The sequence below is a fragment of the Pan paniscus genome, chromosome 2, assembly GCF_029289425.2.
Source record: "Pan paniscus chromosome 2, NHGRI_mPanPan1-v2.0_pri, whole genome shotgun sequence".
NCBI classification, from domain to species: Eukaryota; Metazoa; Chordata; class Mammalia; order Primates; family Hominidae; genus Pan; species Pan paniscus.
Genome location: NC_085926.1, coordinates 33,348,389 through 33,363,564, shown reverse-complemented (window position 1 = coordinate 33,363,564; position 15,176 = coordinate 33,348,389). Strand labels below are relative to the sequence as shown.

The 15,176-nt window shown below is 42.7% G+C and overlaps 1 protein-coding gene across 4 annotated transcripts in view; it reads right to left on the bottom strand.

Moving 5' to 3' along the window:
* The window catches only part of FBXL2 (F-box and leucine rich repeat protein 2), a 109,391-nt gene that overhangs the window by 2,421 nt on the left and 91,794 nt on the right, over positions 1 to 15,176 (bottom strand). The window contains exons 6-14 of one of the 4 annotated variants that reach the window (XM_034956042.2): positions 11,381 to 11,449; positions 11,186 to 11,281; positions 10,837 to 10,963; positions 10,620 to 10,694; positions 9,122 to 9,252; positions 7,206 to 7,266; positions 6,391 to 6,435; positions 5,705 to 5,854; positions 7 to 219 (exon numbers count right to left, since the gene is read on the bottom strand). In XM_034956042.2, coding sequence (XP_034811933.1) covers positions 7 to 219; positions 5,705 to 5,854; positions 6,391 to 6,435; positions 7,206 to 7,266; positions 9,122 to 9,252; positions 10,620 to 10,694; positions 10,837 to 10,963; positions 11,186 to 11,281; positions 11,381 to 11,449 — 967 coding nt within the window. Of the gene's footprint in view, positions 1 to 6; positions 220 to 5,704; positions 5,855 to 6,390; positions 6,436 to 7,205; positions 7,267 to 9,121; positions 9,253 to 10,619; positions 10,695 to 10,836; positions 10,964 to 11,185; positions 11,301 to 11,380; positions 11,450 to 15,176 lie in introns of all 4 variants that reach the window. The other 3 variants (XM_003826126.4, XM_034956043.2, XM_024928181.3) reach the window with 3 other exon arrangements.

Below are 15,176 nucleotides of genomic sequence, written 5' to 3'. Positions count from 1 at the left end.
ACCTACCCGCATCCGCTTGATGCCTGCACGGGTAACCTGCTGGCAGTCGTACAGCTCGAGGCGCTCCAGGCCTCGGCAGTTCTCTAGGTGTTCCAGGGCCACATCAGTGATGAGGAGGCAGTTGTCCAACTCCAGTACCCGCAGCCTCTCATGGCCACAGGTACTGTTGCTCAGGTGCAGGATCCCATCATCTGTGATGAGTTCACAGTGGGACAGGCTCTGGAACAGGAAGACATGAGTAAATGTTTGCAGGACCCTTATTCCAAGGCTCAAGTTCTAAAAAAAAGCTGGAAGCTAGCCTTTTTGCCCTTCTGCAATGGGATGACACAGCAAGAATGCCCTCAGCAGATGCCAGCCCCTGGACTTCCCAGCCTTCAGAACTATGAGAAGTTTCTGTTCATTACAAATTATCCAGTCTGTAGTAGCAGCACAAAACAGACTGAGACATTTAATCAGGCAGTGAGGACCAAACACAAAGCCTTGGGGCCCTTTGGTTATGGGTTTGCTACACTGGGAGTGGCTTCTCTCTTCTAATTGTGTAAAGATGGAAATAAAATCTTCAGGGGAAATTTCAGTTTACCCCCTTGAGAGCAGTTTTATTGGCCAGTTCTCCATTTGAGGGGATGCCAGTGAAATCAATGCATCTAATGTCCTTGTTCATTTAGAAAATTGCACAAATAGCTGAGACCCAGAGATATACTGAGCATCTTTGAAGGTTATAATCAAATAGACCTTGAACAGTGTGATCTGACATTACTGACTTCTCTTGGGTAAACAGTAACGGTTGCAAAAGATAAATTCAGATGAATATTATATAGCCAAATGACATTTATGTAATTCTCTTAAGTTCTCTATATCAAAAACAGTTTCAGACCTGACAGTTTCCCCCAGTGCATATCAAATGTAAGATTCACCCCACCATAAAAACTAGAGAGGCAAAAGTACTGTATCAATGTCCCATTTGTTCATTTGTTCCTTCAAATAAATGAGTTCCAACTCTGTCCCAGCCCCCACGTGTGCAATGATGAGTAAAAGTATACTTCTCTGCACTGGCAGAGCCCAGACTGGAGAGTCTATAAAATCAAATAATGCTAATCTTTTAAACTGAAGCTGAGGTGCTTTGAGAGCATATGATAGCAGGATTTGTCCTGGGGAACAGACCACCGAGTTGATATTTGAAGGATTAGGAGCTAATCCTAGGAAAGAGAGCAAAGAGTTTGTTGTGTGCAAGGCCCAGGGGTAGCAGGAGAACGGCAAGTACTGTTTAGGAAGAAGGTCAACATACAATAGGTGGGAAATAAGAGGACGCATGTAGATGCAGATGGAATTGGGGAGGTAAGGGCCAGATCACAGAGTTGTGTAGGTTATGTAAAGAAATTTAGTTCTGATTCCAAGGTCAGTGGGAGGAGTTGTAAGGAGAATGTGATGTTACAATTGTTTTTTCAAAAAAGATGGAAAATAAGTGTTGGTGAGGATGTGGAGCAATTGGAAGTCTCATATGCTGCAGGGGTTATTTCGATGTTTCTGACTGAAATGCATACATGTGTTAACCAAAAAACAGGAATACTGGCTGTAATGGCCCCAAACTAGAAGCAGTACTCAAATATTCAAAAGTAGAGAAAGGATAAATAAATCACAGTGTACCCATTCTGTAAAGCAGTGAGAATGAACAATATACAACTACATGTAACAATATGGATAAGGAAACCAGATGAGTATACATGATAATTCCATTCATATCATTTAAATAAAATACAAAAAGAGGCAAAACTAATATATGCTATTTGGAAGTCACGACTTTTGGGGGATCAGTGATTGAAAGGGAGCAGAAAGGGCCTTTCCAGGGTCATGATAATGTTGACCTTTGATCGGGGTGTATTCAGTTTATGGAAATGCATTGATCTATACACCAATGATAAATGTACTTTTCTACATGTATATTTTACTTCAGTAAAGTTAAAATTTGAAAAACCATTCTGACTGCCAAATTTTTTAGTGCGAAAGTGGATACAGTTTAGAGCAAGTGAATGGCTACTGCAGTCTATGAAGCAAGGAAATGTCTGAGAGTTTGGACTTGACAAGTCCTGGCAGAGGAGACCTGAGTGGATGGGTGTAAGGTATTCCTGCAGAATAAAAAATCTAAGACATTGCAGTACTGGTTGTAACAGCCCCAAACTAGAAACTACTGCTAGAAACTAGAACTACTGGCTATGTAACTAGGCAGCAGAGTACCACCTCGAGGGAAGGGAAGCTAGAGGAGAGGAATTCTGTTGGACCTTGATGCTTTAAAGATTCTTCTCTGAGCTTGATCTTAACAATGTGGAATATATTTCCTTTCTCATGAATCGAATCACTCTACATGGTTTACATCAAATAGTATTTATGTAATCAATGCTGTTCATTGGTTTTTAGCTTTTAGAATTAAGAGTAAACCCAGAAAACTGGTTCTTTAGGAGGCTGTTTAAAATTGGTAAATAAAAAAATAGAAGTTTGATTACTTACAATAAAATGGAATGAGAAAAAAAGTGTCTGTGTATGTATATATTTCATTTTCTTTTTTTTTTTAATTTTAATTTTTTTTTTTTTGAGATGGAGTTTCACTCTTGTTGCCCAGGCTGGAGTGCAATGGCGCAATCTCGGCTCAACGCAACCTCCACCTCCCAGGTTCAAGCGGTTCTCCTGCCTCAGTCATGCCTGGCTAATTTTGTATTTTTAGTAGAGGCGGGGTTTCTCCATGTTGGTCAGGCTGGTCTCGAACTCCCGACCTCAGGTGATCCACCCGCCTTGGCCTCCCAAAGTGTTGAGATTACAGGCGTGAGCCACCGTGCCCAGCCAATTTCATTTTATTTACATATGGATTCACACGTATATACGTGTATATTTACAAACACAGATTGGAGAAAGATGATGGAGGTGGTGTATGAATGTCAATTTCTCCATTGTTTTAATATAGGGAAATTCAGAAATCAAGAAGTTAGCAGTAACATATGAGACTGAGGAGATACTGTTATATTAATTGAAAAACTTATGTACTGGCATATTCAAGTATTCATAGAAATTTTTAAAAACTGATTTAAGGAAAATCAGAGGGTGCTTGACCTGTTCTGAGTTAACAGGAAAATCCGCTGCCAACATGGTTCACACAGCAGTGGGGCCTTCTACATTAACACTAACAACGTAGTCAATAGTCAAAGCTGTCTGGTTCGGGCCAGTTCTGCAGAGTAAGTGTCATTATTCCCTTTTTACAGATGACAGCATTGTGGCTCAAAGAAGTTGAAACTTGCCAATTATACCCAGCTCAGGTTGGCCTTAAAGCCTTTTCTCCTGTCATGCACTGTCACTCATCCCTGGCAGGAGTGATGCATTCTGGAAGCGAGCAGCTTATATCACATTCCTGACTCAGAGGTGGACTCTCACATGTAAGACCAAACACTCCATGGCTCCTCTCTGTGTCCCCCCAACCCCCACCAAAAGCAGCATTTCTTGAGAGATGGACCCTTAACCTCAGTGTATCCAAGGCCCAAAGGACCTAATGAAAACCAGAGCTACCACCAAAGCATTTCTGATGCTAAACCGGCCTCCGGAGTCCTTTAGCATCAGGGCCCTGGGCTGTGAGTGAGCTCAGTTCAAAACAAATCTGGGGCCCATTATCTCCCTGGCCTGATTTCATCTCCTGTGGCTGCCCTATTAGAATGGTGGGGCAGAAGATGCAGAATGGGAGGTGGAATTGCTTTTAATTGCCATCAGCAGGTGTCTTCTGCTCCCATGGATGTGGTGTGGATGTGTGTGCATGAAAGACACAGGGAGGAGAGGGACAGAGAAAGACAATCACTTTTCATTGCACAAAGAATTTCTCAAAAAGGACAGAAACTGGCCACAGTGATAGTTATCCCTGTGTAGGGAACATGGCAACTGGGCATTTTTCTCATATTCCTGGTACTTTTTTTTTTTTTTTTAATGGAGTTTTGCTCCTGTTGCCCAGGCTGGAGTGCAATGGCGAGATCTCAGCTCACAGCAATCTCCCCCTCCCAGTTTCAAGCAATTCTCCTGCCTCAGCCTCCCTAGTAGCTGGGATTATAGGCATGTGCCACCATGCCTGGCTAATTTTTTGTATTTTTAGTAGAGACAGGGTTTCTCCATGTTGGTTAGGCTGGTCTCGAACTCCCAACCTCAGGCAATCCGCCTGCCTCGGCCTCCCAAAGTGCTGGGGATTACAGGCATGAGCCACCGCAGCCAGCCTGGTACTTTTTAAAGTAACTTTTTCTTTTGAATTTTTTTTTTTTTTTTTTTTTTTGAGACAGAGTCTCACTCTGTCGCCAGACTGGAGTGCAGTGGTGTGACCTTGGCTCACTGCAACCTCCGCCTCCCAGGTTCAAGCAGTTCCCCCGTCTCAGCCTCCAGAGTAGCTGGGACTACAGGCGTGTGCCACCACGCCCAGCTAATTTTGGTAGTAGAGATGGGGTTTCACCATCTTGGCCAGGATGGTCTCAATGTCCTGACCTTGTGATCTGCCCACCTCAGCCTCCCAAAGTGCTGGGATTAGAGGTGTGAGCCACCGTGCCCAGCCCTCTTGAATTTTGTGAAATTCTTTTTCTGCATTAGTTGATGTGATCATGTAATTTTTCTTCTTTAGTTAATATGGTTGATTACATCCGTCAGTTTTCAAATATTAAACTACACTTGTGTCTCTGGAGTAAACCCTGCTTGGCCATGGTATTATAATTATTTCTATATATTGCTACATTCTATTTGCTAATATTTTGTTACAGATACTTGCTTCTATGTTTATGAGGAATATCAGTCTGTAGTGTTTTTGTTTTGTTTTGTTTTGGGTTTTTTTTGGTACAATTTTTGTTTGGTTTTGATAACAGGGTATTACTGGCCTCATTAAAAAAAAAAAAAAAAAGTTGTTTTGGGAGGCCAAGGCAGGTGGATCACTTGAGGTCAGGAGTTCGAGACCAGCCAGGCCAACATGGTGAAACCCCGTCTCTACTAAAAATACAAAAATTTGCTGGGCGTGGTGGTGCACGCCTGTAATCCCAGCTACTCGGGAGGATGAGGCAGGAGAATAGCTTGAACCAAGGAGGCAGAGGTTGCAGTGAGCCGAGGTCGCGCCACTGTAGTCCAGCCTGGGTGACAGAGCAAGACTCTGTCTCAAAATAAAAAAAGAGTTGTAAAATGTTTTACTGTCTTATTTCCTAAAACAGAGTGTATAGAATTGATGTTAATTCAGGTCAGGTGCGGTAGCTCACACCTGTAATCCCAGCACTTTGGGAGGCCGAGGCAGGCAGATCACCTGAGGTCAGGAGTTCGAGACCAGCCTGGCCAACATGGTGAAACCCCGTCTCTACTAAAAATACAACAATTAGCCAGGCGTGGTGGCGCATGTTTGTAATCCCCCCGCAAGGCTGAGGAGGAGAATTGCTTGAACCTGGGAGGTGGAGGTTGTAGCGAGCTCAGATTGTGCCACTGCTTTCCACCCTAGGCGATAGAGTGAGACCCTGTTTCAAAAAAAAAAAAAAAAAAAGATGTTCATTCCTTAAATGTTTGGTAGAGTTCCCCAACAAAACCATCTGGATCTGGACATTTCTCTTTTGGGAATCTTAAAATTGCAAATTCAATGAAAGCAGTAATCAAATATTTAGATACCTTGCCTCCCAAGTTAGCCCAATTAATAGATTTTTGAAATCAAGAGAGATGATACCTTACAGAAAGAGAACCCAAACAGCTTCTTGTTGTGGTGGGAGGGCTCTTTCATCTTTAACAGGTGAATAATGTCAGAAAAACTCAGACTCACCAGGGCTTGCAGTTTAGGACAGTGAATGGAGAGCTGGATGAGTGTGCTGTCGGTTATCTGGAGAGAAACATGCTGTGTCAGTGTGGCTTCTACACCAGAACTTAATACCTAATCCTGGCTTCTCCTGAACACGACAATCAAAAGGCGTAAAAGAATTAAAAACTCATCTCAAACACTGGGGCTGGGAGCTCCTCTCTTCACCAGCACTCTAAAATCTGCCCACTTCTAGAGATGCAAAACTGTTCTTTGGTCTCTCTTCTGGTACCCCAAGGAGGCTTGGGGCAAGAGATAAAGAGGGAGTGGGCAAGGAGGGTTCCCAGGATTCTCCTCTTTGGAGTCACCCCATCACTGGACATGCAAGCTTATTTTATAGAGCTATCCTGAACTTCTCTTCTGTAGTTCTGTCTGATGACTGAGAATGGCCAAAAGTTCACGCATCCACTGCCATGGCCTTCACAGGTTTCCAAGTCCTGCCACTGAGGTTGATCAAGGAGGGTCAGGATGATAGCGAGTCAGTGTCTCTGGCTGTGCTGTACTGGCCAGCAGTGACTAAGGAGCAGGCTGCCCTGCAGGGCTGTCAGGAGTCCACTCACCAGGATGCATTCTTCAAGATCCATCTTCTCCAATTCGTGGCAATTCTGGAAGAGTCCACAAGACACACCCCACATGTGAGTCAGTGGTGACAGCAACAATGGTGGCTTGCCCTATCCCTCTGAGTATTGGCCCAGTGTCCTTGTTCTCTTCTGTTAAGAAGTATGCCCTCTTCCTAAAGCTACCCAGTAAACCAGCACTTCTGAACAGCTGCCTTTTGAGTTACAGTGCTTTGGAAATGGGAATAGGGCTGCCTCTGGCTGCATTTCCTTCTCTCAACTTGTAAAGAGAGTTGTCTACAACCTTCCCAGTGGCTCGCAGACATCAGCAGGTAAATTTGAGCCATAGCCTAGACTCTGGGAGGGCATGGGGATGGGGCACTAAGCCACACTGTGGGGGTTGGGTGGAGGTAGCCAAGTGTATCAGCAGCCCCAGGAGGACATGGGTTCCTGGCAGCAGGTCCAGAGGGGCCCCCAGTGGTCAGTGTTTGCAGGACAAAGGGCAGGGTACAGCCCAGTTAGGGGGAGCTGCTGAGAGGCCAAGTTGGGGTCCAATGAGGAATGGGGTCTCCTGCCAGGAGGAGGCTGGTCCCACTTGACCACGCGTGAGGCTCAGACTCTTTACAGAACCCTCTATAGGACTTCCCTAGATTTCTGGCTAACTGGAAAAACTGCAATACACACCCCAAGGGTTCTACTCTACTTTGTGCCTGTCTTTTCTGAAGGTAGTCTTTTGCACACCCAAAACCACTCCAAGTCACTTTGAATTCGGGAGGTGAATTAAGAGTTTGGTTGTATTCTTTAAATCTATGCCTTACCCGAGCTAAAAGTGTAAAACCTGCGTCAGTCAAATGGGAGCATCGGGCAGCCTCCAAAATTCTGAGGAGAAAGTGGGTACAGGGGAGAAAAAGGTACCAACTAGTTAATAATGGAAACACATATTTTATGATGCATACTTGAGTCTTTTCTGCTCTTTGACATGCTTTTGCTTCTGTTAACAGCCCTTAGGGAATGTGACCTGCCCAAAGCCCCAAAGTTCCATCCCAAACTTGGAAAGTAAATCCAAGAATCTTCCTGCTTTACCAGCATGTTGTTTTTAAATAGTATTCTAATATTTGTTTTTTGTTTTTGTTTTTGTTTTGTTTTGTTTTGCAAACAGCGTCTCATACTGTCACCCAGGCTGGAGTGCAGTGGAGCATCTTGGCTCACTGCAGCCTCCGCCTCCCAGGTTCAAATGATTCTCCCGTCTCAGTCTCCCAAGTAGCTGGGACTACAGGTGCCCGCCACCATGCCCAGCTAATTTTTGTACTTTTAGTAGAAACGGGATTTCATCATCTTGGCCAGGCTGGTCTCAAACTCCTGACCTCAGGTAATCCACCCACCTCGGCCTCCCAAAGTGCTGGGATTACAGGCATGAGCCACCATGCCCAGCCTTGTTCACTTTTTAAACACATTTAAAATGAACTTTTCTCAACAAAATCATCTTGAGATTTACTGCATTTATGGAAACTCCCAGGTACCCTAAAGGAAATTTTAAAAATTTGTGGACAATGAAAAATAAGTTAATTCTCAATTACCCATGCTTAATAGGGATGGGTGCATGAATAACATTTCTAAGTTAAACACTCCCTTACAGCAATAATTTTGACCTCCTTTCTGGCCAGTTTTGATCACCCAAATTCCTTCTACTAAGCAGAAATATCTAAATGATATAGTACCTTCTCTACAACAGTAAGAAAAATTGGCAAAAGCAGAAATATACAATTCTTAAAAGATACAGAACTGGTGTGAGCGTGGGAATGGATCAGTTTCATTGGGAAGCAGAGATTTTTAAAAAGTATCTTTTTTTCTGCCTCTTGGATAAAGTTTAAGGTTGCTGGTTCTGAAGTCAACTATTGTTACTATTGTTAAAATTTTAATATTCATAGCTGGTAATGATAATCTATTACCTTGAGGATAAGAATACAAATTATTGGGTTTTTTTGTTTTTTTTTTTTGAGATGGGGTCTCACTCTGTCGCCTAGACTAGAGTGCAGTGGCACAATCTTGGCTCACTGCAACCTCCGCCTCGCGGGTTCAAGCAATTCTCCTGCCTCAGCATTCCGAGTAGCTGGAATTACAGGCACCTGCCACCAACCCGACTAATTTTTGTATTTTTAGTAGAGACGAGGTGTCACCATGTTGGCCAGGCTGGTTTCGAATTCCTGACCTCAGGTGACCCACCCACCTCAGCATCCCAAAGTGTTGGGATTACAGGCATGAGCCACCATGCCTGGCCTAAATTATTATTTGTTAAAAACTTTTTCTCCTACTGGGGAAGAAGCTAAGTAAGAAGGTGATTGTGATATTCCCCTCATTCTGTCCATTTGGCAGCAGTTCTGGAGGAGAAGCTCATGTCCTTTGGATGTGAGGCTATCACTCTCCTCACTATGTGCTCACTCGGGTGCTTAAAGCAATAACATGATGAGGTAAATTAGGTGGGAAACTGTGTGACATTCATTAAGAAATTAAAGTTTGGATTCACTGGTGGTAGACATTTTATACTCTCCCAGTACATCCTCCAATGAACTGGATTTATACACGCCCCACCCCAATTTACCCAACAAAAGCCAACAACAACATAACTACTGCCTCCACCACCACTACCTGGCAAGCCTGTCCTCTCCTGAAGGAAGCCCTCTTGGTTAACTCAGCCAAACTCTGAGCTGCAAAGCAAAAAGTGCAGTGTACTCACTGCAGTCGCGGACAGTTCAAACCCAGGGCTGTAAGAGAGGCATCTGTGAGGTTGCTGCAACCCGAAAGGCAGAGAGCCTGTAGCCGGTGACAGCCCCTGCATATCTGCACCACACCTTCATCCGTGATACGCTGAGGAAAAGCAGCACAGAAAGAAAAGTCAGAGGACACCAGCAATACCAAAACGGGAGCAGCAGAAAAGTATCTGCTGTTGTTCAGTTTTGGTTGCTGATTACTAGCATTTTATCCAAATAACTTCAACAAAATAAGAAGTAGAGGGTAGACAGGTACTTGTGTTATCTCTGCACAGCTTTAAAATATTTTAGCAATTTAGATAAGATACATGCATCCAGGAAAAAACAAAATAAAAATTTTAAATAATATAAATGGAGAATAAAAGTTTAAAATTCCATTTCTCCCTCACTAGTCATCAAAATATAGATTTTTTTCATAAAATTTATAAACTCATAATTTAAAAATCTGATTAAAGAACTTTTGAGGCTTTCCTAGTTTAACTGACATTAATATTTGATTGGATTTCTGCAGATTAATGCTTTAGATATTTACAATATACACATATTCATATTTCATCAAATGTTTTAGACAATAGGAAAATTAAATAAATCACAAAATTATTGATAAATACCTTAAATTCTATGAATTTGGCCATGAAGATTCAAAATAATATGTTCACTTAAACAGACTACTTCATATAGAAATAAACACGCACATCTATATTATACTTCAAGCCATCAGCCACTGCTATGCTACACATAAGTCAAGGTCCTATTTTTGAGTAGTCCTGGCCCATATGGTCAACGTTTGTCCATAAGATAGTTTCTGGTTTTTTTCCCCACCACTAGGGACTCTAAAGATTTATAATATATTCATTTAAAGCTGAATGCAAGGGTTTTCCCTTACCTTTCTCAAAATCTATGTTCCCCTTGAAAACCTGGTAGGATGTAGCAAGCATCCTCTTCAATTATCAACATTTACAATGGCAGTGGAGAAGGACCAATAGTTTTTCATAGGCTAATGTCCTGATGAAAATGCCACCTTGCTCTTGCCTATGCGTTTTATTCTTTAAAGCATTTTTGCATGTGTTATTTCATTTTATCCACTGAAACAACGTGAGAGGAGTCATCATCCTCAATTTATAAGTTAAAAAAAAGACACTTCATGTCTTAAAACTATTTAGTGACCAATTCACTGCATTCCTCAATAGCGTCCCTAATACTCTATTCAACAAAATCAAGACCTAGTCTATATTATTTTTAGGGGAGATGTCAGTGGCTTTATATTGAGTATGATTCCTTTTTGTTGTTGTTGTTCTTCCAGCTTGTGACAAATTGGTAGGTTATATAAGGACACAGGATGAAAATCAGGGTGTGGCAACACAGCCCATCTCAGGTGCCTAGGGGGCTGCAGGGAGGCCTGAGGCAGACTGCTTTGGGAGACAAGATAGAGCAAACGGTGTTCAGGAAAGGCACGCTACTTACTGAGCAGGACTGCAAGTTGAGGCTCACAAGCTCATGGCAGTAATTCTGAATGTGTTTCAGAGCTTCATCTTCTAACTGAGTGGACAGAGAAAACAAAAGACAGCTGGAATCCAGGTGAGGGAACAGTGGGACACCAAGAAAAATGCAAAAGCACCTTTCTGGATGATGTGCCCACACCTGACACATAACACAAACAGCTGTATCAACCCTCTGGTACCTGTGTGCAGCCCCTCAGGAGCAGGGCTTTCAGGCCTCGACAACCTCGCACCAGTGCCTCGATGCCATCCTTCGTGATCTGATCACACCAAGAGAGGTTCAGGTACTCCAGGTTTCGGCAGCCCTCACTGAGAGAACAAGAAACAAAAACTTATGTGCAGTCTCTCCTGTAGAGAGTTAATGACCAACTCTGAGTTTAGTACATCACAAGAAATTCAGAAGGGGAGACCATGCCTGGGACCTCTTGGAGTCACCTATTTCTTGCTGGATCCAATGTGGCCATTAAGAAGGTTTCCAGAATGTTCATAGCTTTGGGTATTTCTCTTGACACAAACAGTGGGCACTCTTACCTGATCCCCTTCAAGGAGCTGTTTGTAATAGACACACAGGAGGTCAGATCCAGATGTTTCAGCTTGGAACAGAATCTGCTAAGGCTATAACACGTGCTGAAAAAGAGCAGACGCACTAAAGATATTTTCAACCACGTTTCTCTCCCTTCTCTCTCCCCGTGGCTATTTGGTCACCAATTAATCTTCATTACTTACCTGTCAGTGATTTTTGTGCATCCATTGAGGTTCAAATGTTCAATGTTTCGGCAGTTCTGTGCAAAGGTCCTAAAATGAGAAAACATTTTAAAGCTCCCTGCAAGTTGCTGGACAGCCACTAGAGGGCATATGAAACCATTCACGCTTAGAACAGCGCTTCCTCAAACTTAATTAAAGCGCGTAAGAATCAGCTAGGGTTCTTGTCACAGTGCAGATTCTGATGATAGATCTAGAATGGGGCTCGACAGTCTGCAGTTCAAAGAAACTCCCAGGTGATGCCAGTGCTGCTAGTCTAGGGACCACGTTTTGAGAAGCAGAGTCCTAGACTACCTATCAATCTCCTTTACCCACAGCTTGGTGAGTCATCACCGAATCATGAGAATAGAGGCCTAGCTCCCTGCTCCCTCCGCTCTACAAAAAAACCAATTTGAACCAAGGGGGCAAATCTTCTAGTACTGTGCCATGCTGTCACTTGCTTACCCTAGAGCCTTTCCAGAGAAACCATTTCTGGCGATTGATAGAAGACAGCAGTTAATCAGTATCAAGACCCACTCATTTTACTGGTGAGGACATTCAGTCATGAAGAGGAACTTCCTCATTGATCTGTGGGTTGGTAGCAAGGCCAGAAGCAGCACATTAAAACGCCCTATTCACCAGTCACTGCTTAACATATTCAGCAAGGACTAGCTCAGGTCGTCTCCATCATTCTGAAATACAGCTTTGAGATTTGCTCCTTCCAACCTGCCCTGGTACAGGTAGGGGGAACCAAGCCTGATGGACTGTCTGAGATGAAGAAATGGGGCTGAAATTCTAGGAAGACCAAGGCAGCTGGAGTTATCTGGCAAGAGCATTGGAGTAGAGAGAACGTCACAAAGAGAACTCCAGAGATCTGTGGAGGGTGCCCCTCAAGAATTAAGTACAGGCCAGGCATGGTGGCTCATGCCTGTAATCCCAGCACTTTGGGAGACCAAAGCAGGAGGATCCCTTGAGCCCAAGAGTTTGAGACCAGCCTAGGCAACATAGTGAGACTCTATCTCCAAAACAACAGCAACAACAAAAAGAATTCAGTACCACACTGATCAATGTATGCATGTGATGAAACTACCCAAAGCCCAAGGCCAGGGAATCAGAATGAACAAAAAGCATTAAAGGAAACAGTAGCCAGAGCTCACCGAGGGCAAGGAATAGTGCCCATTTCTACCAACCAAGAGTGAAAAATGCCACAATTCTTGGGGCATTGGATAGAGTATTGAGAAGAGTCTTCCTTTAGGAGTGGCGCATAATTAGCCCTAAACACTGCTTTGGTACAACCTAACAAATCTTAAAAACAAGACCTAACAGGAACTATTCCCAATTAAGTCAACTGTATCCCAGAACAAAACCTGAGTATTTATAGGAATACAAAAATATCTGCACCCAACAAAGTAAAATTCAAAATGTCTGGCATTGAACAAAAAATTATCATGTTTTCATAGAAGGAGGAAAATATATCCACAATAAAGAGAAAAGGTAATCCACCAAAACCTACTCTAAACTGACACAAATAGCATAAACAACAAAGGTATTAAAAGTTATAATGTTATTGCCTAGAATATATTTCTATGAAGCTAACAATTAAACATGTTATGTAGACACATGGAAAAATAAAAGAGATCCAAGTTAAACTTTTAGATATGAAAACCGGCCAGATGCAGTGGCTCACGCCTGTAATCCCAGCACTTTGGGAAGCTGAGGCAAGCAGATCACTTGAGGTCAGAAGTTCAAGATCAGCCTGGCCAACATGGTGAAACCCTGTCTCTACTAAAAAAAAAAAAAAAAAAAAAAAAAAAATTAGCTGGTATGGTGGCACATGCCTGTAGTTCCAGCTGCTTGGGAGGCTGAGGCAGGAGAATCACTTGAACCCAGGAGGTGGAGGTGGCAGTGACCCTTGATCACACCACTACACTCTAGCCTAGGCCACAGAGCGAGACTCCATCTCAAAAAAAAAAAAAAAAATGAAAACCACAATGGCTGATATAAAACTTTATTGGATGAGATTAACAAAAGATTAGATATGGCAGAAGAAAAGATTAGTGAACTTGAAGACATAGCAATAGCAACTATCAAAAACGAAATACAGAAACAGAAAAAGAACAGAGCATGAATGAACTGTAGGACAACTTCAAGCAACCTAATATACATGCGATTGGAATCACTAAATAAGAGAGACAGAGGAAGAAGGAAAAAATACTGAAGAAATAATTGCCAAAATTTTCCCCAAACTTTATGAAAACAATAAACCCATAGACCCAAGGAACTCAAAGAACCACAAGTGCAAGAAACATGAAGAAAAACACACCAAGGCATATAATAACCAAATTGATCAAAACCAGTGACAGATTAGCCATGCGTGGTAGTGTGTGCCTGTAGTCCCAGCCACTTGGGAGGCTGAGGTGGGAGGATCACTTGAGCTCAGGAGGTGGAGGTTACAGTGAGCCAAGGTGGTGCCACTGCACTCCACCCTGGGTGACAGAGTGAGACTCCAGAGAGAGGAAGAGAGAGAGAGAGAGAAACCAGTGATAGGAAAACCCTAAAAACAGCCAGAAAACAAAGCCATGTTATGTACAGAGAATAAAACGTAAGGGTGACAGCAGATTTATCACTGGTAATGAAAAAGCAAGAAAACAGAGGAGCACCATCCTTAAAATACAAAAAACAAAAAATAGTCACTATAGAATTCTAGACTCAGCAATTTTTTTTTTTTTTGAGACGGAGTCTCGCTCTGTCACCCAGGCTGGAGTGCAGTGGTGCAATCTCGGCTCACTGCAAGCTCCGCCTCCCGGGTTCACACCATTCTCCTGCCTCAGCCTCCCAAGTGGCTTGGACTACAGGTGCCCGCCATCATGCCCGGCTAATTTTTTTTTTGTATTTTTAGTAGAGACGGGGTTTCACCGTGTTAGCCAGGATGGTCTCGATCTCCTGACCTCATGATCCGCCCGCCTCAGCCTCCCAAAGTGCTGGGATTACAGGCGTGAGCCACTGCACCTGGCCCAGCAAAAATATTTTTTTTAAGTGAAGGAAAAAACAGATTTTTTTAGACATAGAAGAGCTGGAAGAATTAATCAGACTTGCAGTAAAAGAAATGTAAAAAAACTTCTTTATGCAGAAAGAAAATGATACCAGATAAAAATATGTGTCTACAGAAAGGAATGACTGGACATAGCAACTACTTGGGTGTATACAACTTTTAAACTTAAATCTCTTAAAAATAGGCCGGGCACTGTGGCTCATGCCTGTAATCCCAACACTTTGGGAGGCTGAGGCAGGCAGATCACTTGAGGCCAGGAGTTTGAGACCAGCCTGGCCAACAGGGCAAAACTCTGTCTCTACTAAAAGTACAAAAATTAGCCGGGCGGGGTGACATGCCTGTAGTCTCAGCTACTTGGGAGGCTGAGGCACAAGAATCACTTGAACCTGGGAGGCAGACGTTGCACTGAGCCTAGACCATGGTACTGCACTCCAGCCTGGGTGACAGAGTGAGACTGTCTAAAATAATAATAATAATGATAATAATGATAATAATAAATCTCTTTAAAATAATTGGCTGTTAAAGATACTAAATCTATTATGAAGTTTATATAAGTAGAATTAAAATGTATGACAACAATAGCACACTCACAACCGAGTGAGGAGAAATGGAAGTGTTATGTAATACAATATGAAGGTAGACTGTACTAAATCAAAGATGCAGTCAATAAACTCTAAAGCAACAACTAAACATATGAAGAGCTATAGAAATGAAGCTAAAAAAGAATAT